Source organism: Tetranychus urticae, chromosome 3 (genome assembly GCF_039701765.1).
Source record: "Tetranychus urticae isolate SD_2017Ah chromosome 3, NJAU_TeUrti_SD_1.0, whole genome shotgun sequence".
Taxonomy (NCBI): Eukaryota; Metazoa; Arthropoda; class Arachnida; order Trombidiformes; family Tetranychidae; genus Tetranychus; species Tetranychus urticae.
In genome coordinates this window covers 22,451,746-22,473,165 of record NC_142960.1, presented here as the reverse complement: position 1 = coordinate 22,473,165, position 21,420 = coordinate 22,451,746, and the positions used below count along the sequence as shown (strand labels likewise).

At 33.6% G+C, this 21,420-nt stretch overlaps 5 protein-coding genes across 5 annotated transcripts; 2 read left to right on the top strand and 3 right to left on the bottom strand.

The window, feature by feature from the left end:
- Window positions 1-43: 43 nt before the first annotated feature.
- LOC107365182 (actin nucleation-promoting factor WAS) lies at window positions 44-4,367 on the top strand. Its single transcript, XM_015932655.3, has 7 exons — window positions 44-733; window positions 1,209-1,352; window positions 1,856-2,027; window positions 2,198-2,260; window positions 2,947-3,125; window positions 3,246-3,434; window positions 3,615-4,367. The coding sequence occupies exons 1-7, from the start codon at window positions 617-619 to the stop codon at window positions 4,284-4,286; spliced, it is 1,536 nt and encodes a 511-aa protein (XP_015788141.1). The 5' UTR covers window positions 44-616; the 3' UTR covers window positions 4,287-4,367.
- Window positions 4,368-5,502: 1,135 nt separating this feature from the next.
- On the bottom strand, window positions 5,503-7,626 carry capt (adenylyl cyclase-associated protein 1). Its single transcript, XM_015932656.3, has 4 exons — window positions 7,450-7,626; window positions 6,248-7,305; window positions 6,022-6,165; window positions 5,503-5,907 (listed from the first exon to the last, which is right to left on the bottom strand). The coding sequence occupies exons 1-4, from the start codon at window positions 7,463-7,465 to the stop codon at window positions 5,824-5,826; spliced, it is 1,302 nt and encodes a 433-aa protein (XP_015788142.2). The 5' UTR covers window positions 7,466-7,626; the 3' UTR covers window positions 5,503-5,823.
- A 1,884-nt stretch (window positions 7,627-9,510) lies between these two features.
- On the bottom strand, window positions 9,511-11,710 carry LOC107365312 (cardiolipin-specific deacylase, mitochondrial). Its single transcript, XM_015932793.3, has 8 exons — window positions 11,502-11,710; window positions 11,120-11,390; window positions 10,966-11,050; window positions 10,696-10,862; window positions 10,542-10,632; window positions 10,366-10,472; window positions 9,970-10,307; window positions 9,511-9,878 (listed from the first exon to the last, which is right to left on the bottom strand). The coding sequence occupies exons 1-8, from the start codon at window positions 11,609-11,611 to the stop codon at window positions 9,818-9,820; spliced, it is 1,230 nt and encodes a 409-aa protein (XP_015788279.1). The 5' UTR covers window positions 11,612-11,710; the 3' UTR covers window positions 9,511-9,817.
- Window positions 11,711-12,797: 1,087 nt separating this feature from the next.
- Window positions 12,798-14,335, bottom strand: LOC107365311 (fumarylacetoacetase-like). The gene is made up of 2 exons (XM_089268592.1): window positions 14,166-14,335; window positions 12,798-14,073 (listed from the first exon to the last, which is right to left on the bottom strand). The coding sequence occupies exons 1-2, from the start codon at window positions 14,244-14,246 to the stop codon at window positions 12,895-12,897; spliced, it is 1,260 nt and encodes a 419-aa protein (XP_089124718.1). The 5' UTR covers window positions 14,247-14,335; the 3' UTR covers window positions 12,798-12,894.
- Window positions 14,336-14,982: 647 nt separating this feature from the next.
- LOC107365216 (uncharacterized) lies at window positions 14,983-20,650 on the top strand. Its single transcript, XM_015932691.3, has 7 exons — window positions 14,983-16,718; window positions 17,283-18,087; window positions 18,178-18,338; window positions 18,411-18,497; window positions 18,584-19,510; window positions 19,606-20,181; window positions 20,242-20,650. Exons 1-7 carry the CDS (start codon window positions 15,915-15,917, stop codon window positions 20,356-20,358), a joined length of 3,477 nt encoding a protein of 1,158 aa, XP_015788177.2. The 5' UTR covers window positions 14,983-15,914; the 3' UTR covers window positions 20,359-20,650.
- The last annotated feature ends 770 nt before the right edge of the window (window positions 20,651-21,420 follow it).

The following is a 21,420-nucleotide window of genomic DNA, read 5'->3' as shown; positions in this document are numbered from 1 at the left end:
CTACAAAAAGAGGTCAGTCACGTGATTTAAGTCTGATTGTTGAAGACTCAAGAGAAGATTGTTGTTGTAGTCAGAACCATCTCTTTCTCTTGGTGATTCACACTCGTGTTTCTTCCCGAATGTTTATTGTTGATTGTAAACACTTCACAGATAACCATGAATTGGTTAAGTCATACCAATGGGCCTAGAAGAGTAATTTAAATAGCAAAACCCAATTTTTTTATCCTCTCCCTTCTCTCTTTACTCTCTTCCTCCGTATTCACAACATAACATCATTCAACTCTATGCCTCACTGTGTACCCTCCCTTTCTTCCTCTTTTGGCCTTTATCTTTTTTTACATTCCCGGTCGTAAAAAAGTCTAATTTCTGTCCCTCTATTAATTAAATCATCATCAAAAACAATCTATTCCCTCACGATATTCAACACCTATTTTACACCACATCCTTGTGCAACTCTAACCTTTTCATCTTCTGAAATCATCTGCTTATACTGTTCACATCTTATGTTTATGTGTAATTGTGTGTGTATGTGTTCTAACTCTACCTGGGATTAACTTAAATCATCTCTATCTAAAAAATATAATTCCGATTGATATAAATTGCTCTTTAAAGGACAATGTCTATTGACAATGTTAACTCTGGTCAGAGAAAACCCAGCCAAAATAAAGGATCCATGTTACTTAGCAAGGAAGAAAATGATCTTGTTTTTAGTCTTCTAGGAGAAAAATGTGTGGTAAGAAATTTTTCCTTTTATTTATCATCTAGGTATTACTTATCAGTTATTAGTAATATTAATACAGTAGAGGTTCCAGTTAAGTTGTACCCACTTAGGTTGTATTTTTGTTAGGTTGCCACCTAGCGGGTTAATGTTTTTCACAAATTTATGAAAATCAAAAATTTCGCAATTTTTAATCGAAGTGATTTGAACCTCAAATGTGGAATTATTCAACGAAACACTTCCAAAATTGCATTAAAAAAGATTGTTTTCCATCTTTAATCAATTATAAATGTGTCAAAAACCATGAAAAAGTCTAAAAATTTAGCCCTTAAATTTATTCCGTTAGATGTCGCCCATCAAAATTTGTACAACTTAAGTGGAACCTCTACTGTACTTGTGTTACCTGCCTGATTCAATAAATTTCCTCTGTCATTACTTGCCTAGTAATTCCGTCTCTAACATCTATGCGACTACTTCTCTTCCTTCCTAGACACTTTCAAGTGCAGTTATTCAATTATTGGTCACAACGCCGCCAACTCACTCGAAATGGACCAAACACACCACTGGGGTAGTCTGCTTTGTAAAAGATAACATTGTCCGGTCCTATTTTATCAAAGTTTATGACATTGACAATGTAAGTTTCAATTGCACCTCGTGTTAGAATCCTGGTAACCGGTAGTTACCATTCCTATTATTCATCTTCCTCGTTATCATTTGAAAAGTATTACTCACTTGAATCAATGATTACTTCTCTCTACCTTTCCAAATTAATCACACCAAATCCGTATTTAGTTTGATTGACGAGAACTGGCGTTTTGTTGATAGTTTCCATAAGATTCAACACTTGTATCTAATTTGTAGCGTTTTGTAAAATAGTAAAATCTATCGACCAAATTAATTGACAGTTTTAAATGTAACAATAGTTGAAACAGTCATATGCTTGCGTCAGGCTCTAAATCAATTAAATTATGATGTGTGAGACATATCGATATGATTTCATATGAGAAAATAAAATTAATGGCTAATACGGTTTATCAAAAACTACATCCAAATTAATCGTTGAATTCATTGTTAGATTATTCATATCTATGTATTCCTGTAATCCTAATTTTGATTTCTCTCTTTTTTCATTCCCAGAAGCGACAATGTGTCTGGCAGCAAGAGCTTTACCGCTATTTTGATTATAAAGCTGCTAGAATAAACTTTCATACATTTGAAGCTGATAGCTGTCGAGCTGGTTTATATTTTGCTGATAGTAACGAAGCCAATGATTTTCTCAACATTGTTGAATCAAAAGTTAAAATTTTAGGTAAATCACATATTATCACCAATTCTATTGTTAATTTTATCTGCTCAAATTGTAGATTTAATTCTGATTCATGGGACTTGTATAAGTCAGTAATACATGAGCATCACTAGATCATTATTTTCATTTATCTTGCGTTGTACTTACATTTTATTTTTCATTTCTATCCACAGAAAAACGAGGAAAAAATTCAAAACAACAAAGTAATAGTAGTTATCCCAGTATAACTGGACCAGGTTGGAATTTTTATCCATTTTTGGTTACATGTTGACGCAATTGTATTTGTTATTTGCTACCTTTAAAAAGTTCACGATCTTGGCCTTTCAATATTGACTTTGAATATGATTTTAGATAAATTATCTATTTATGTCGCACTGAGGCCAGACGTTAGAATGATTTAAAATATTGAATTGAGACGTTTCTCACATTGAGAACTTATAAATCTCAATTCTACCTCACGTAGATGGGATAAAAAATATTGTTAGTAGGTTTTTTTTATATTCAGGTGATCAAGTTTCTTATTCTCACTCTACTCATTGAGTCACTCAGTCAGTTTTCATTACTCTACTTTAGTTGGGAATGAACTTGATCGCTACCTTAAAATTTCCTAATTGGGTTATCAAAAAATTAACATCTAGCTTTTCAATCAACTTTAGACCAACTTTTTCTTAAATTTTTTTTCTATCTTTAACATGTTTAAGTTATTACTGATCATAATTCACTTTTGAAGTCATTACTTTCTCAAGTTTGAGTTAACTTGAAACAAAAGAGTTATTCTAAATTTTATTCATCACCCTGTTTTGCAGTAGTTTGAATACATAATTGTGAAAGTAGCAAAGAAACTAAATAAATTGCAAATACATATTTCATTATGAAATGACCCGTTTTCTTGTACTAACAACTCTTTTTTATTTTCTTTTAGCTTCCGACCCATTTGCTTCTCATACTCCAATAGCAAGTAAAAAGAAAGAGAAAGGGAAGAAGGAGAAAGATAAAAAGAAAAAAGAAAACAAACCTAAAGTCAGAAAGGAAGATATTGGTCTGCCAACCGATTTTCAACATCTTCGTCACATTGGTTGGACACCTGAAACCGGCTTTAATGTAAATAATCTGTTTCAGTTTAATTTTGATCTGGATCAATATCCTGTTCATGTTTCAATAATGTTTTTACTATTTTTTGCTAATCTTCATCAACTTTATTATTCATTTTGAAACATTCAGGTCACTAATATTACTCCAGAGTACAAGAAATTTTTTGAATTTGCTGGTGTCACCGAGAAGCAACTCCAGCTACCAAATATTCGTAGTTTTCTTTATGATTTTGTGGATAAAAGAGGAGGTATTCAAGTATGTTTACAAGATATGGACCAGCACCTCTCTCAAAAACAACCTCCATCACTACCACTTCAAGTAAGCACATGCATATGATCGTTAATGAAACTGTCCCATCAATACTTAATCGTTAATCATATCTTCATGGTTTACCAGTCCGTTAAATTTTTAAAATCTTTCACACACTTATAATGAGAAAACTTGGCATAAATTTCATTTATTCATGTTGAATTAAAATTTTATTTTATCCTTTTTTAGCTGCAATCGCAGTCATGGAACGCACCTCCAACTGGAGTTCCACCACCTCTACCAACTCGGACACCTCACCATCGAACTCAAGCCCCACCTCCACCACCTCCAATGAATCCTCCAGTAACTAAGCCACCTCATTCAGCTCCTCCACCGCCACCGCCACCTCCGCCACCAGCATCTTTAGGTGCAATGGCGCCACCACCACCACCTCCACCTCCACCGCCTCCATCAGGTGGCTCAGGACCTCCACCACCGCCACCTCCTCCACCTCCACCAGCCTCTGGCCCAATGATGAATAATGCTCCACGATCCGTCGGAGATGAAAATCGCTCTCTCAACGCTAATGGTGGTGGTGGTCTTGATGCTAGATCGGCTCTGATGGATGCCATCCGTAATGGTCCTAAATTGAATCGTGTTGATCAAGAAAGTTTATCATCAAAATCAAATAGTAGTGGGGATACCGGGCGTGATGCTTTATTAAGTGAGATAAGAAAAGGTACCCAGTTGAAACCAGTTGGTACCACTGCATTGGAGCGTCCTGCTGTTCAAGCTCGACCCATTGGTGGTATTGCAGGAGCCTTAGCCAAAGCTTTGGAAGAAAGACAGAGAGCTTTACAGGGTACTAGTGATGAAAGTGATGCTTCCAGTGATACTCCATCAGATGATGAATGGGAATAAAAGTGCTCTGATTTTTCTCTTTCTTTTTTTGCTTCCATTCTCATTGATTTTTTACGCATTATTAATTATCTTCGCAAATCATACTCTGTTATCACATTATTATTATCATCATCGGTCATTCAAATTGGATTCTAGTTTTCACTTTTTGGTTTTTTAAATCAAAGCAAACAATTTTTTCATCAAAAATTATAATATGTGAATCAAAATTTTGAGCAAAAAGTGTAGACTCGATTTGATAACACACCATACACAATAACACTTAAACATTACCACGAGCATCAAAAATATCATCACGTGAAGGTCCGAGACTACCCCTGATACATTGTCAATCAAACTATGTCAAAATAATTTTCAATTATCTTAATTGTTATCAACAAGAAGACTGTTGAATAAGACATCTGTTGTTTTGTTATAAAACAAAGAGAAATGTTGGACAATCTCACCGAAAACTGTTAAAAAACTTTAATAATATTTCCTAAGTACTTAATAATGAAACCAATATATCAAAGTAATTATTATTAAAAAAACTGTAATCTATTTTTCTGTAAAACAAATGTTAAATATGAAAACAAAAAATCGGAAAAATTGTAACTTTTTTCTCTATTTCATTTACAATATTTAAATGGAAAACAAAAATCGCTTTATGACTGACGATTATTAAAAATAATAATCATCATTTAACTATCCAAGTGAAACAAAGTGGATTCACACGAAACAGGAAAACAAATGAAGGAAAGGTTATAACCTTTCTGTCTAACAGCATGTCAACTGTGTTGAGAAGAGAGTAAAATAAATGACTATTTGAATATGTAACTCTTTGATGATAGTTAATATCCAGTGATGAGGAACATATTGCAGTTAATTTGTAGATTAAACATGTTTTTAAAGTCACACAGAAAATTGATCAAATTAAACTCGGTCACGGTTATACAATTCCCATTTTTTTGGCAGCATTTAAAAGGTTTAACTACATTGTCAACTTTTGCCACTCAATCCATACTCCACACATGAGTCTTTACATGATAATGATGATTGAAACCAAAAGGTTGCTTTAATTAGCTTAGCAGCTCTTATGACTCTTCTTTTCCTCTTTCTCTCCATTTTGCACTTGTTTACAGGATGTTCAGGTTTGTTTATCATGAAGATAAATAGTTTTGTTTACCGAATCGAAGGATGAAAGAAAAAATTGATTGTTATCAGTGAAATAGACTTGGTATTTTATGGGCTTTTGAGCTTGAATTTATTCGTGTTTGTCTTTCGCTTCGTTAGTATGGCGTCATTTCTTTGCCTTCGTTCTAAAATATGATTAAGTTGTCAATTTTTAAAATAAAATCCATTCTTGTTACATGAAAAAAGTCAATAGACTTTTGTTATTAGTTTTTTTCAATTGATTAGCCTCCATTTTTACTACCATCCTCTGATATTCTCTCATAATTTTATAAATCAATTAGATAATGTTGATATACAGTTTTGCATATATGGATTATGTTGATAATTAAAAGAGAGGTAGAGAGAGGTAAAAAGTGGTTGAGTAATATTAAGCTGCTTTATCAGCAGGTTCCGTTTTGAAGCTTGATCCAGTCCAAATTGATTTGAATTGTTCCGGAATAGGATGTTCAACCTTAAATAAAATGAACAAAAATGAGTTAGAGATTGGATGATATAGTAAAAGATAAATCAGAGAAAATGAAATATTAGCAATAGGTGTGAGCATTAATGAAAAAAATTAACTTACGAAGTCACCGTTTGCATCAGGAACTGAAACGTTAACTGATGATGATTTGGCGGTTACGATTTCAGCATTGAGCGACTTGGCATTCAAGTAAATCTCGACTACATCTGTCTTTTCGACGTTGACAGTTGGTACAGCACCCATACTCTACAGAATCAATGAAAAAGGAAAGAAAAATTAATAAAAGCATTGCCAGTTAAGTTTGTTTTTGATTCTTTGTTTTAAGTACCTGAGCTTGAATATTTTGACAGTTGACAAACTCTACCACTGAGACAATATCATCAAATACCAGTGAGAGTTTAGTACATGAATCTACTGTGATTGAGTTGATTTTGCCTTTGATAACGACCAGACAATCTTTGCATTTGTATATGTTGACAGATTGGCTCATTTCAGTGTCACTGACGGTAAGATCTTTCTTACCGGTTTGATGTTCAATCATCCACTTTTTACCTTCCAATTCAAATTTTGGAGGTTTAGGTGGAGCAACTGATTTGACCACAGGTTGAGAGACTGAAGGTGCCTTGTATGGAGTTGGACCAGAAGATCGTAAAGCTGGGTTCTTATGAGTCTGTTGATCAGAAGAAATTTTCTTGAGACCTTTGGTTATTTCAGTTCCTCTATTTAGTTCTTTGAGCAACGCACTTCGTGTATCATCTCCAGCAACTCCTTTACCAGGTTCGGCAAAAAGGTCTGCTGGTGGAGGTGGTGGAGGTGGAGGAGGACCACCAGGACCAGAACGAACAGAGGCAGAGGCTGTAGCTGGTGTGCCCCGCGAGTTCCAAACGAGACCGGTGGTATGGTAAACTCTTATGTACTTTTGAAGATCATTTAAAAACTGTAACCAAGCTTTAGCCCAATCAGTGTGTGTTTTGTCTTTCTCTTTGTAAGCAACCAAGACCTTATTAGTATAAAAAGTACTGGCATCAGTCATTTCTTTAACAAATGGAGCGGGCGTTGGAGAAACAGTAACCCAACCAAGGGCACCGATCGACTCTGAAATGGCCGATAAATGATTAAACCAGCTGGAGGCTCGATTTTTTTCTCGAAACTCTTGGATGGACATGATGCACTCTGACAGAGGTTTAAGTAGCTGCATGAAAATTCCTTGATCAGGCTTACTGTGAATACCGGTTAAAATAAGTAACGAATAAAGCTCTTGGACAGCTTTGTTCACCATTTGAGCATGTTGATGGACCAGATCACCAATTTGTTGACTCAGTTTAAGATAAACACCAAATGAACCTTCAATTATGTCTCTACATTCTTGAAGGAAAGGTTTCTCTTCTATAAAGATAAAAAGATGAATAAAGAGCGATAGAAAGGTTGATCAATAAATTAATGAAGCCGAAAAGTCGATTTCTGAAAGAAAACGACATTTATACAAAGAAAGCCATAATTTGAAGTGTAGATAACAAAGTCGATACTTACCAATGCTAGAATCCATATTAGGACAACAAAGTTATCACCGTAAAGATATTGACACAAAATTAAAAAATGTTATAAGCAATTTTTGAAAAATTACAGTTGAATAGAAGAATAGTTTCTCAAGATTGACAAATTAAATCCTTAATCCAGCAATTGTATTCAAGTCAAGTCAAGATTCGCATTTCAACTGATCGGGGTGGAGGCTTTATTTTTTCATTTAAAGTGTGCAAGCTTTATCCGACTCTTTAACAATTCAATTCTCAATCGATTGAGAAATCGATTGTCAGCTGGCTTCTCAAGTTATTTATTTTTATTATTGTATGGCTTTGCTCGCTGATTAATTCTTGAGTTGACAGAACAAGTCTAATCAACTGCTCAGAATACATTACTTAATTACTAATCAACTTTTAACATTTGAATGTTACATGTAAATGCCTTTTGTGTCCTTTTTTCTTGTTTGATTCGACCGCAATCTGTCAGTTGAATATCTGCTCAAAACAAAACATTATCCCTGTTTACAATTATTAATTTGTGTAACTTTGGACTCACTGAAGATAAACCATATTTGGTTAAAATTTTCTCTCTTCCGCTGATTTCATTTATCTCAGATTAATCTATGTTTCTCATTTCGCTATCATTTCTTTCTCTCCACCTTACTCCACTAGATTTATTTAACACACTTTACACAGTAAAAACTTTATCTTAATATTAACTCTTTTGACTATAAATGGTTATATTCAATAGTAATTAACTAACGATTACTCACTGATGACACTTTTCTCTCTTGAATTTCAAGTCTTTCTGAAGAAGCTTCCAATTCCCTATGAAAAGCTATGATTATTTTTTTGGCTTCATATCAATGGCTAACAAGTTAATTCGAGTGTAAAGTTTACTTTCAAGGTGGGAATTGAAATATTAGTTATCAGTCTTCCCATTTTTCAAACCAAGTATTTTAACTCAACTCGATTTTCCATTAATGTCCTGGATATGTCCATTTTTACTTGCGTTTGATATGAAAAAATAAAAAATCTAACAAGTGCTAAGTTTTTTTCAGAATCATAAGTCTAACTTGTTTCAAAATTGAACATCCATGTACATATGCAATTAGTGTTAGCAAGTAACAAATCGCAATTGTTTATTCAATTATGCACTAATTTAAAGATTTTTTAGTTGTTTCCTTAGCTATGAATTATTATTGTGGCAATACAATGTATGCAATACCAAATCATCCTCACAATATTAATTTAGTGATGATTTGATTCTTCGTCACTTGGTAACCTGATGAATTGCAGGAGCAAGGTACCGAAGTAGTCAGAGTTAAGTTAGCAAAATCGAAGATTTTTTTCTTGGTAGATGAATACGGTCGACTAACAATGAATAAAAGTACCAATAATATCGAACTTTATTTTTTTTTGTTATCTCTAAAACTGAATATGCTCGAGATGGAGATACCTAAAAATTAACTCAAGTCTGAACCTTTTAATTAGTCTAACCCTGACCACTACTGTAACCACATTTTTAGATGAAACATCGGCTACGGAAATCTTTTGTTAAATAAACACTTTGATAAGTCTTTCAACTTGATCCATCCCGGTCTAACAGAACATTCCGATTGAATCAGTAATAAGTTTCCAAAATCTACTCAATCCTTGTTTAAGTTTGATGCTGAAAATCCAATCGGACATGGCTTTGATATCTTTTAAGAACTAAAAACGAAGAGATAAATCACTTTAAACGAAAGCTGCTATCTGAACTCCATGAACTGTTGGATTAGCATACATTGGTCTAATTATTATATAATTTTGAGCTGTGATATTGTCCGTTCTGCTTGTTCTTTGTTCTTTCCACAAGTAAACCGGTGTTTAGCGAATGATTGAGCCAGCGCAACTTCATGACCGTATTCAATTAATAAATGTATGTAGACAGATTTTCAGTAGCAAAGCCTAGGTAAGCCATATCGAAGAATGGAAATAGATTCTTAAATTAATTTTGCAATTTTATGCTGTTTCTCAGTAACGGTGCAATTTTCAGGTCTAATTTGCCGTTAAATAAAATATTAGAAAATTTGACCAACAAATTTTTGTTTATTGGCAAAAGGGAAGATATCTTTCACATCTTAGAGCTTAGCGATTTGATAAAATATTATGAAATGGAAATAAAAATGATGAAATGGCTCCAAAAGTCGACAAGAAATAACAAAACTTCATTAACTTTTAGATGGTAGGTGAACCAGATTTCAGTATATTCAAACAGTTGACCAGCATTGAAAAGATGATGAAAATTATCACAATGATAAGTACTTTGATCAATAAAGATCTTGATTGTTATGCTTATTGGTGTTAGAACTCATTGAAAGAGTCTCAAGTTTTTATCACAGCTCTTGTTGGTAGTGTTTCTGTGCATTAAGTCTAATTGAAGATGCTATTACCTCTCTGAAAAAAGATGGAAACAAAATTAATTTTGAGTTGCAAAGAGTAGGTTATGATAATAATGTCAAGACTGAAAATCAGAAACTAAAATTACCTAAAGACGTTCATATTAAAAAGTATAGCAGTTATGTGTCCTCCTTCAAGTGTACGTAATTTGGATCCTTTCCAAATTTCGGTCAAAGGAATGAGACCATCGCGAGGAACATAAGCGTCTTGTGAGGCAGTGACAATAGTAGCAAGTTCAGGATCAACTGGAGGACCAAAGTTTCCAAGATGAGTACATTCGTCCATAATACCACGCATAAAATTAATACAATCTAATTTGAGGTCTTGATTTTGTTCTTCACCTTTGTTGGCACTTTCGTTTGGCATTGAATCGAGACTAGATGGAAAGTTTTGAGCAAATTGTCTTCCAGCATTGAATATTTCATTCTGAAGTTAGAATAATAATATTAAAAACAAATCTTACACAAGTATTAAATTAATTTACCTGTTCAGGAGAATGAATCATCTTTTTAACCTCTTCACGAAACTCTCGGCCATATTGTACGTATTGATCTTCCAAAGTTTGCCATGGAATAGCTCCACTCAATACTCCTATAGGATTAAATTGTTTTAATAAAAAATAAACTTAAGTAAATTAAGAAATGATAAAAAATAGAAGACCTTGGGTGAAAGCACAAGACGCTGTTGTCCAGGAGAGACAAGGTATAATCGATATCGGTTTGTTCCAACTTACTCCAGCCAGAGAAGCCATCTAAAAATTATAAGAATTTTTTTACTCAGCTGGTGAAGAACGTCTTTAAAGAGTGAAACTTACATGACCACCCATGGAAATACCCGTAACACAGAGTGGAGCAAAGTTCATTTTTTCACACCAATTGAAAAGAGCTATAGACTCTAGAATTAGACAGCCACCCATGACAAAGATGTCTGAGACTTTTCGAAGACAAGAACGGATTTGATCTGGAGGTTTACGAGATCCATCTGTTATTGGAAAACACAAAAAGTTAGAATATGTAAATGCAGTTCTGAATCTTGAAAACACATGATAGCATAATTGTTCATGTTTGGATGAACTTGAACATACAGAAGGGATTTTCCAAGATTATTGAACCAACTCCAGATTCTCGTAATAATGGTTTAGCCATGAGTGCTCTTCTTCTCCAGAAAAACTGTAAGATAAACCAGATAATGAAAAACATGAGACGAGTCAGCTAATGAATGGAAATAATGGCATTTACATGATCTCCAGTACCAGCTAAATGAAGGCAAACAGGCTTGAGATATGGATGTTTCCATTTTTTAGGTAATAACAGCTGAAACCGAGCTATTCGTGATTCTTCTGGGATACTTTCTGGAAGATAAGCATTCAAAGGACTAATAAAATGTCCCTCTGTTAATGTGTGTTGACTTGAATCCTCCACAACTCGATCAATGTAAATAGGATGATTTGCAGAGACCATTTTCATACATGATTCACGATCAGAGATGACTTTTCTCAGTGTAAATATCCTGAAACCATTAACCAAAAAGATCACATATTAGTAGATATAACAATTAATATAAATACGATAGAGTCAGTTTTTTGATGAGTAGAGAACAAGTAAACAAAGCAGCAATTACTTTTTCATGTTATCTGGATCGCCCCATCCTTGGGTGAAAAATTTACTCAACAGTATACTCCGATAAATGGTATCAATCTTACTGGTTTTGGGATTTAAATTAAATTTCATCGCAGAGAATTAATTAAAAAGATAACAACAATTCTATACTCTCATTTAGCTATTAAAAAGAGAAGTGAATGACAAAAAAATAACGTAATGCCAACAGCAACAAAAACATTAAGACTCAACAGCTGTTTTTCATTCTCATATCTTACAAATGTTAGATGGAGTTACAAGACAATCAAGCAAAGAGTAAAGGAAGCGTTTAACGTTTAACATAAACGTTTAACTCTTTTAATCATTTTCCTGACTTGAAGTATTTCCAATCTATTTGTAAGATTAACTTAAATTGAAAATTAACATTAGAATGGTGGCGATAATTCCAAATGAATCGACAGCAAGTTAGCCTTTACCTTGGTTTGGACCTTTGTTGTTGTCCATAATTACACATTTTATTGTTTACAAGCAAATCCTTTGGTTAAATGAAATGGTCAGTTTGAATAGTCAAAACAAAGTGAAATGCAAAATAGTAATTTTAATGAATGCATTGAAAATGCGCCAAAACTAAAGAAACCAAGAGATTAAGGTAAAAATAATAACAACAAAACACCCAACAGAGTTTAAGATAATCTTGTAAAGGTTGACACAAATCTGTTCAATACAATTACTTGTCACTTCACTGTTTTCAATTGAAAAACTAGTAACCTTAAATTATAAGTTGAGATACTAACAAGTTTAAATTGTTTAAACAATCAACTTTACTTTAACAGTGACTTTTACAGTTTGGCAAGTTTGAATTTGGCTGACAATTTTGTTGCATCGCAATATAAAATAAATAAAAATAATAAACACTTCATTGATATAAAAACTGGCACCAATTACATTTATTAATAGTTTCATTAGCGAGCTGATTATTAACAAAACGCTTTATCAACACAAAACTGTTTTGGCTCATTGAGAATATTAATGTTTCATTTCTTGCCTTTTTTGTGGTGATTATACTCATGGGAAACGGTGTTGATGATCAACATTGATCAATGATCATATCAATTATTGTCAACTTAAATGCTTTAACATCTTAAGATAATCTTTCTTTTGTCTTTCGTCTTCTGTTTTCTCTGCTAAACTCGGCCTCAACCATTTCAAAAGAAATGAGCCTAAAAATAGCGCTAAATGGCTAAGCTTTGAAACTAAACGCAGGTAACGAGTCTCATGGGAGTCAACAGTTCGAGAGTAATTGGATTAACTGGATTAATTTCCTGGTTTTCATCTAACTATTGATAAATGAATGGTGATATAGCAAAAATATTACAAAAGTTTCCATTAATCTACCCTTTTTGATAATCTCTTCCTCAAATAGATAGCGATGGTAAAACAACGCCACGACATTCTCCGAAACCGATTCTGACACCTTCTTTCTCACAAAATCCGCTCAAAATGACCTCATCTCCATCTTGGATAAATTTTCTTTGACTTCCATCAGCCAAGGTTAAAGGTTTAGTTCCTCGCCATGTCAATTCAAGCATCGACCCAAAAGATTCTGGCTCTGGACCACTTATGGTTCCTGAAGCAAGAAGATCACCAGGTCTAACATTACAACCAGTTATAGTATGATGAGCTAATTGCTGTTTGATGGTCCAGTACATGTAGTTAAAGTTGGTTTTAGTTATGGTTGTTGGCTGGCCATTTGCTGGCTTCAAATCAACTGTCAGATTTATATCCAGACTGAAATCATTTTTATCTTTAAGATAGTCAAGTGGTTCTGGATCTTGCTTAAAGGGTGTAGTTCTGAAGGGTTTAAGAGCTTCCGTTGTAACGATCCATGGACTTATTGTTGTACCAAAATTTTTAGATAAAAATGGTCCGAGAGGAACATATTCCCATTTTTGAATGTCCCGAGCAGACCAATCATTCATCAAAACCATACCAAAAATATTATCCTCAGCTTTTGCGATTGGAATTGGTTGACCAAGTTGATTGCCTTCGCCACCAACAAAAAAGGCCATCTCTAATTCAAAATCAAGTAAACGGCATGGACCAAAAGATGGATTGGTAGCATTATCGTCCTTTGTTTGACCGTTTGGACGCCTAATCGGTGTGCCTGATACGACCACTGAAGATGCTCTTCCATGGTAACCAACTGGAATATGACGCCAATTAGCTATTAAAGCATTTTCTTTTCCTCGGAACATGATTCCAACATTGGTTGCATGGTGAATTGAGGAATAAAAATCTGTATAATCACCAATATTTGCGGGTAAGTGCATCGTTGCCTCTCTTTGGGCAACCAATGCCTCTTTACGAAGCTTTTCATTATTCTCTAATGTTTTATCATTTCCATTCAACAGGTTTTGAACCTTGATTCTCACATTATGCCATTCAGATGGAGTTAAACTCATAAAATCGTTTAAAATTGGTTTCGTTAAAACATGTTCACCTGATTTTAACAGTTTTGGATCATCGAAAAGATGATGTATTGCTTTAAGATCGAGAATAAAGTCACCAATGGCAACTCCGATACGATGAGTTGGCTGAGAAGAAAAAGAAAAAGTAAAATCATGAACTACTGACTATATTATCAATTTGATGATTATTGAGAGGAAATTATAAACCATTTACTTACATTAGTTGCAGTTGAAAATACTCCATATGGCAAATTATCAATTGTAAAATGGCTATTTTGAGGAATCTGGACCCAAGACATGATTGGTGGTAAAAATGGAATAATAATACTCTTAAAAGGTACCTTTATAATTACACTAATGATATTACTGGATGCACATTTGTTTAATAGATACTTGATTGTATTTGCCAGACACTTGATACCAAAGAGTAAAGGAAGAAGAGTGTGCAATAGTGATGTACCAAATTGGTACTACCAATATTATTGTTTGACCAATAATATTCGATATTTCGGTCTCGATATTTATCGATATTTTTTACAATATATCGAATAATCAAATTAGCTAAACTTTTGTTATTAAACGTTAATTAATGGCCAAATTCAAACTTGTCGGAAATGAGATTGAAGTGTTACTTTTTTATGCTCATTTGAATTAATGATAAATACAAATGAATTTGCGGTGAGAAGATGTATTGAATTGCTCTCTCTCTTCTTCCTTTACTCTTTGCAATCAAGTAATCATCAACACAAATTGCTGATTTTTCAAATTTTCAGCATGAAATAATTCAACGAATATACCGGAATCATTTGTTGTTTTAAAATTCATGTAAGTACAAAAAATATGGATAACAGTCATAGATATAGAGTTTTGGCTTTCGCTTAACAAAACAATGAATTAATCAGTGTTTTGTTCTGGTGATTGTTTTTTCTGTAACCATCGAAACATCTACAAACATGATTTAGAAATATTTCTTGGTCAGATTCCTTTAATTATTTTAATCACTTAGAACTAGATAATGAAAGATCAAATTAAAAGTGCATTAATGATTCACTTTAAATGTTGCCGGCTCTGAATTATTTCTTTTGTTTCGTTTCCTTGTCATTTTAATTTTATCAACTGAGATTGCCCTTCCATTCGAGTTTATGAACGCATCCTCTGTTTTTTATATAGTGGATGAATAATTGTTATAATAATAATTGTCCTCTCTTTATTTTGATTTAATATTATTGTTTAATCATCCCTTTAAATTCATCCCCAATTCAAGAAGATTAATTTAAGGTAACCTGAATTATACATAAGTAATCGTCTGATAAGTGATCCTTTTCTAATCTATCTTCTGACACTCAATCCTTACTCTACCAACTTCCATGACTGCTTATTATTTTGATGGTCTACACATCAACAGTTATACACTCAATTAATTCAAATTAGGATTCTTATTTTTATTACAAGTTATCCATCTCATAATCAGCTATCTTTAATTTTCAAACTCTAATCGAAAAGATGATTTTCAATGATAATGCTGGTGATTTAAAAAAGTGTAAGCTTCGTTTTACTCCATTGTTTTGGATTATTCATATGGCTATGTGATCTAACAACCTTTCAACTTGTACTTATTCCTCTTCAACTGAAAAATGGACCAAAATTGTGTTAATCATTGGACCAAATTAAGGAAATTATGTTCAAGCTTTGGTTGAAGACAAACTCATTGTGACCACCGTTCCCTTTCCCTTTTTTTCAATGTTCACTAATTTAAACCAAATAAACACATAAGTATATCCTCTTCATTATGGCAAACCCTTTTGTGATCATCATCAAGTCCATAATTCTGACCAAAGAAAAATTCATATCATTTTCATCATCATCCAGACCAGCTATATAGATTACTTCATCGTCTTAATCAATTTATCAAGTCAACTATAACAGTATTAGCCGTCTCACTAGATTGTAAAATATTATCACTTATCATGGTTTCTCTTTGTTTTATATGTGAGCTTCCGATATTACCTCACCAAACCTGGTCAACGTGGAAAGAGATTGGTGGTAATCTACTAACAGCTACTGGGACAGCATCGCCTGGAAATTATGTTAACAACTTGTACCATGAAGATTGTCTAATTTGCTCTGTTTGCGGCTTGAGATTGGAACAGGCTAATTCAAATTGTGCCAAACGATATGGAAATAAAGTCTATTGTCCTCTTCATTTCTCGAATATATCAGGCATTGGAACTGGCGGAGAAGAGTTTATGGCTAAATTAAAGGACTTTAAACGTCAAAGCTTGGGTTATGCGGAAGCAAGAAGAAAAAGTAGTACCACGCTTTCCTTTCCAATACCTGTTCAAGCCTGTCCTGGTTCACCTTATTGCTCTGGTTATCCACATGGGATCAAACCTACCTCTTCCTATTGGATTGAATGTTGTGGATCACCTAATCTAATTGGTCCACCAGGTAGTTATATAAATCAACAACAGATATCTGTGGGCGAATCGAGTGATAAATCGGATAGAGAATCATCTGCTTACGATGGTAATAAGGAATCTCTTGGTATCAAAGAGGGAGATCATCTTTTACTGGGTATTCCGTCAATACCTCGAAGTAATACCTCATCTGAAGGATTCAATGTTAGCCGCTTGGAGAGACAAGATACATCCAAATCAACTAATGACATGTGTCCCTATGGACGTCTTCAACCGCCCACAATACAAGTGATTGAAAGTCAAACACCAATGACCAAAGATGACATCGAGCTTTATCGTAAACAGCCTAACATTGTACGTTTACTGTTTATTTTATCCTTTTAGCTTTCAACAGAAACTACAATCAGTTCAATAGTAATAGTCCATTACTAGTCCATTATCAAGCGAAGCTATTTTTAGCTTTTATTAAGCAATATTCTATTTTTATTAGTTGAATTAATATACTTAGGAATTAGAAAATCAGCAATTTAAATTCATATCCAAAATTAAATCGCCAAAATATTATCAGGTTTCACTGTCATTGTTAATCATGAAGAGGGATTGAAGTCAAGTTGATAAAAAATTGAAACCAAATATTAATATAATGATATTCCGAGATACGTTTACAAAGTTTCTCATTGTTATTAAGAATAGTTGTAAAATGTAAACAAGTAAATATTAGTCTATTTTAGACATTTGTAATCTTATGGAATTGCCTAGTTGATAGCTTACTATTCTTTTAATTACTTATTCATGCAAAACTGTCATTATTATAGTTGTACATCTACTTTTGTCTTTCTTTATCATCTTTCTCATCCATTTCATTCTGACTTTTTCTTAACTGACTCCCACTACTTTTTTCCCACTCCTCTCTTCTAGGTCATAACGCAAGCTCATTCAACCTCTCCACCTCCATCGCCTCCAGCTCCACCAAAAGGTGATCATGAACCACTTCCACAGACCAGCCAACTCCAAACAAAATCAGAGGATCCTTATGAGCTAATATCCTTTCAAGAGGAAATTTATGAAAAATATTATTATGGTAAAGAACATTGGAATTATTTTACCAATGATGAAGGCCTTGGACCAGTTATTTTGAGCTTAAAACAAGATAGTGTCGGTGGTCGCGATCAATTTCGTGTCCTCCTGCGAACAGTATCATATTCACTTCACGGTCTTGTACCGACCAGCTCTATTTGTGCCGATCGATATGACCGTGAAGCAGTGGTCAAGGCTTTGGGCGATGAAGCTGGCCTAAAACCTTCTCTTTGCCTTGGACAGCTTCCATCTATACCAGATGAGTTAATCAAATTGGACCAAGTTTTCGTCAAATCAGAGCTTAAAGTCGGTATAATTTATATTAAAGAAGGTCAAACCAGTGAAGAGGTGATTCTGGGTAATCGAGAAGAGTCTCCTTTATTCGCGGAATTCCTTGAAATCCTTGGTGATAGAATTCGTTTGAAAGGTTTTGACAAGTATAAAGGTGGTTTAGATACAGTTCATGATCTTACAGGAACTGAATCAATCTACACTAATTGGAAAAACATTGAAATTATGTTTCATGTATCAACTATGCTTCCCCATGAAGAAAATGATCCACAAAAGTTACAGAAAAAACGTCACATTGGAAACGATATTGTTTGTGTGGCGTTTATAGAGGCTGATGATACGCCATTCTGGCCGGGTAATGATTAATTCTTGATAATTTTATGAAATTTAGACTTTATTTGATTATTGATTATTCACTCATTCCTGATCTATGTTTCCATTATAGGTTGTATAAAATCTCACTTTCTGCATGCATTTATCGTCGTTCGAACCACTCCAAAGACTCTCGGAGAAGATGAAGTTAGGAAATATTCAATTAGCGTTGTCTGTCGAGATGAAGTATCTGCTTTTAAACCATATTTATGGCATGAGTCAACTTTCGAAAAGGTAATTATCTGAAAATCAAAATGTTCAGAAACAAATATTAATAATTTTCCATTATCTTATTTTTATCTGAAGGGACCACATTTAAAAGATTGGCTGTTGACAAAAATTGTAAACGGTGAAAGAGCAAGTTACTCCGCTCCGAAGTTTGCCCGAATGCAGGTCAGTAATAGCCCATTTTATTGTATTGATTGTCAACTTAATTCAATTTTTAATTCTAAAATCAATTTTTATTATCTCTGTTTCAGGATCGAACGCGAAGTCAAATGCTTGAAGATCTCGTAACCAATTTAGCTAATCATCTTGCCACAGGTCAGATACCAAAACCTTATCGTCGTGGTTCATGGAGGCCTATTGGTCATATGAGACCTTCTAGTCCATTGTTAGATTCCGTGCGAGATTTATTTGAAGGCTATGATCAATTGGCCAAAGATTTCGGTAGTGCATTTAATAATAACGCCAAAATGATTTGTGATGTTGCTTTCAATGTTATGGGAAATCCTGGGAATGGGTGTCATGAGACACAAATAAGACGAATCTATGGAGTTAGGGCAATACTTGCCATTCGTAGTCGTGTTTTTCTTGAAATGCTTTACGGCTTCAGTCCACCTGGTACTGTTAACCCTTCCGCCCAAATGAATAGTGCTGTTCCTGTTTCAACAGCGAGTGGTAACTCACTATCACCAGTCTCTGCTGGGACAGCCTCAGCTTCAGCTTCCGTTGCAAATATTGGAAATAACATTGGATCAACCAATGCAATCAACAAAAATCAATCATCACCAGAAAAACCTCGCCCTGTTCGTAAAAGTAGTATCACTGCCACAACCATCCATAAAATTTCACAAATTCCTAAAATAATTCATCCATCAGAATCCAAAAATAAACGTAAAGAATCATCCATATCAACAATTTCCAATACTTCAGCTAAGACACCAACTTACCTTACTGTTCCTGGAGCATCTTCTCTCGGAGGAAGTTTTCGAGCAGCATTTTCTCGTTTAGTGTCCGGCTCTTGGGCAGGTTGGGGAAGCAAGAATCGCGGGGACAGTATAAAAAGGTGGCAAAGTGAATCCATTTATGCTCGTGATCTCAATGCAGATCAATCAAAAGTACCTAGTCTCTCAGTGTGTGCCGATGTGGCTAAAATTGATCGTAATAAGTTAGCCCAAACTGAGGTAAATAATCTTCATCTTTTAAGCTTCAAAACTTGAAAGAAATTGATTTTAATTTATCTTTTACTAAATACTTAACTCTTATTTCTTGAATTTAGTTTACCATAATTGAATTTGATGGTAATACATTTCAACTTCTCATTGAATATCTTCATTCTGGTTCGTGTCCTTTAACCTGTGATACAATTCCTGGGTTAATCTGTGCTGCTGAACACTTCGATTTACCTGATCTTCTCCAAGCTTGTTTCCATCATGCAAAGACTCATCTACGTTTAAGTGTGGTTCCGTCAATGTTAAATCAATTAGAAAACTATTATTGGAGATATAATTCGGCAACACAATTGGTTAATACTATTTTGAAATTTGTAGATCCAAGAGTGGCAAAATTTTTCGCACGGTCAGAATTTTTAACTCTCAGTGAAACAATGATTACCAGTATACTGAGTCGTCCTGGATTAGAGTTGACTGAAGTTCAAAAGTTTCAAATAATGCATCAATGGGCAGTGAATAAAGTGGTAAATAGTGATCCAAACCATCCAACTATTTTAGTTACCAAAGAAAATGTTAACACCCATAATTTATCTCCTGCCAAATTTGCCGAATTAAGAGCAATCATGAGTAGATTAACGAGAGATGTTAAATTTCATAAAATGGCTCCAAATGAAATAATCAGGGTAAGAATAGGATTCAATTTATTCTGGTAGTTATTAAACCTTTTTTCATTTTCTTTACAGACAGTGCTTCCGTCTAAAACAATTACTCACGACAAAATATTGGCTACTTTACTTTATCAAGCTGATAAAGGAATGTATAGAGACACATCCAAATACAAAAGTCAATTTGGGAGTTGATTGTGATAATATTAACTCTTATCTGCATAATTATGAAAAGAGACAATTAACTGGTTCCATTATAAAACCTCTGTACAAAAACAAATGTTTCGATCAAAACCTCCAAATCTTTACCAATGTCAACAGTATTTATGTTTGTTTCATTTATCATCACCAGTATCATCATCATCATCAGCTTTGTTAATTATAAAACATTCAAAAAATATTTTACATTGTTACTATCTCAGAGTCTCACTGTGCTACTCATGGTGTAAAATTATTCTTTACTATATATACTTCTTTTGGTATTTCACTCGTCAGTGTTTCCTTTTTTTCTAAAAATTCTTGCTTGTGTATATTGTTGTCATTGATTTCTTAATCTAATTCGTATTGTTGTTGTTGTTTTTTTTATTCACTAAGAATCATGAAAAATCAAGCATCTTTGAATGCCACAACCGATTAAAACCTTGAATGTTTTCATCAATACTTTTTCAACAAAAATCGTACAAATGACGCCAAACCAAAAATGGAAAAAATACTTCTTCGACACGATCATTGTCTTTCTTGTCTCGTATCAACATAAATTGTCTGTAAATCATAATGTGCAAAATACAGTAGGGTTACCCTTAACTTGATAGAATTTCGTGTTGGCGCCACCTATTGGATCAAGCAATTTAAAGTCATTTAACTACAATTTTTCAACTGTTTTAACCAAAATAATCAAAAATTTAGTTCAAAAATTGAAATCCACGGGTCAACTTTACCCAAATTAACAAGAGTTATTGTTTAAAAGTCTAGAATAAAGCAGTAACATGCTATTTAGATTGTCAAGTGAAGAAGAAGATTTTTGTGCCTCTAAAAATTTTGAGAGTAAAATTGAAAAAAAGACTTTTCAAGTTTTTAGGAAATCGAGCTAATAAATTTCAGAGGAAATCATTTTTTTAGATAATGTTGACCCGTGGATTTCACTTTTTTAACTAAATTTTTGATTATTTTGGTTAAAACAATTGAAAAATTGCATTAAAATGACCTTAAAAGACTTGATCCAATAGGTGGCGCCAACACGAAATTCTATCAAGTTAA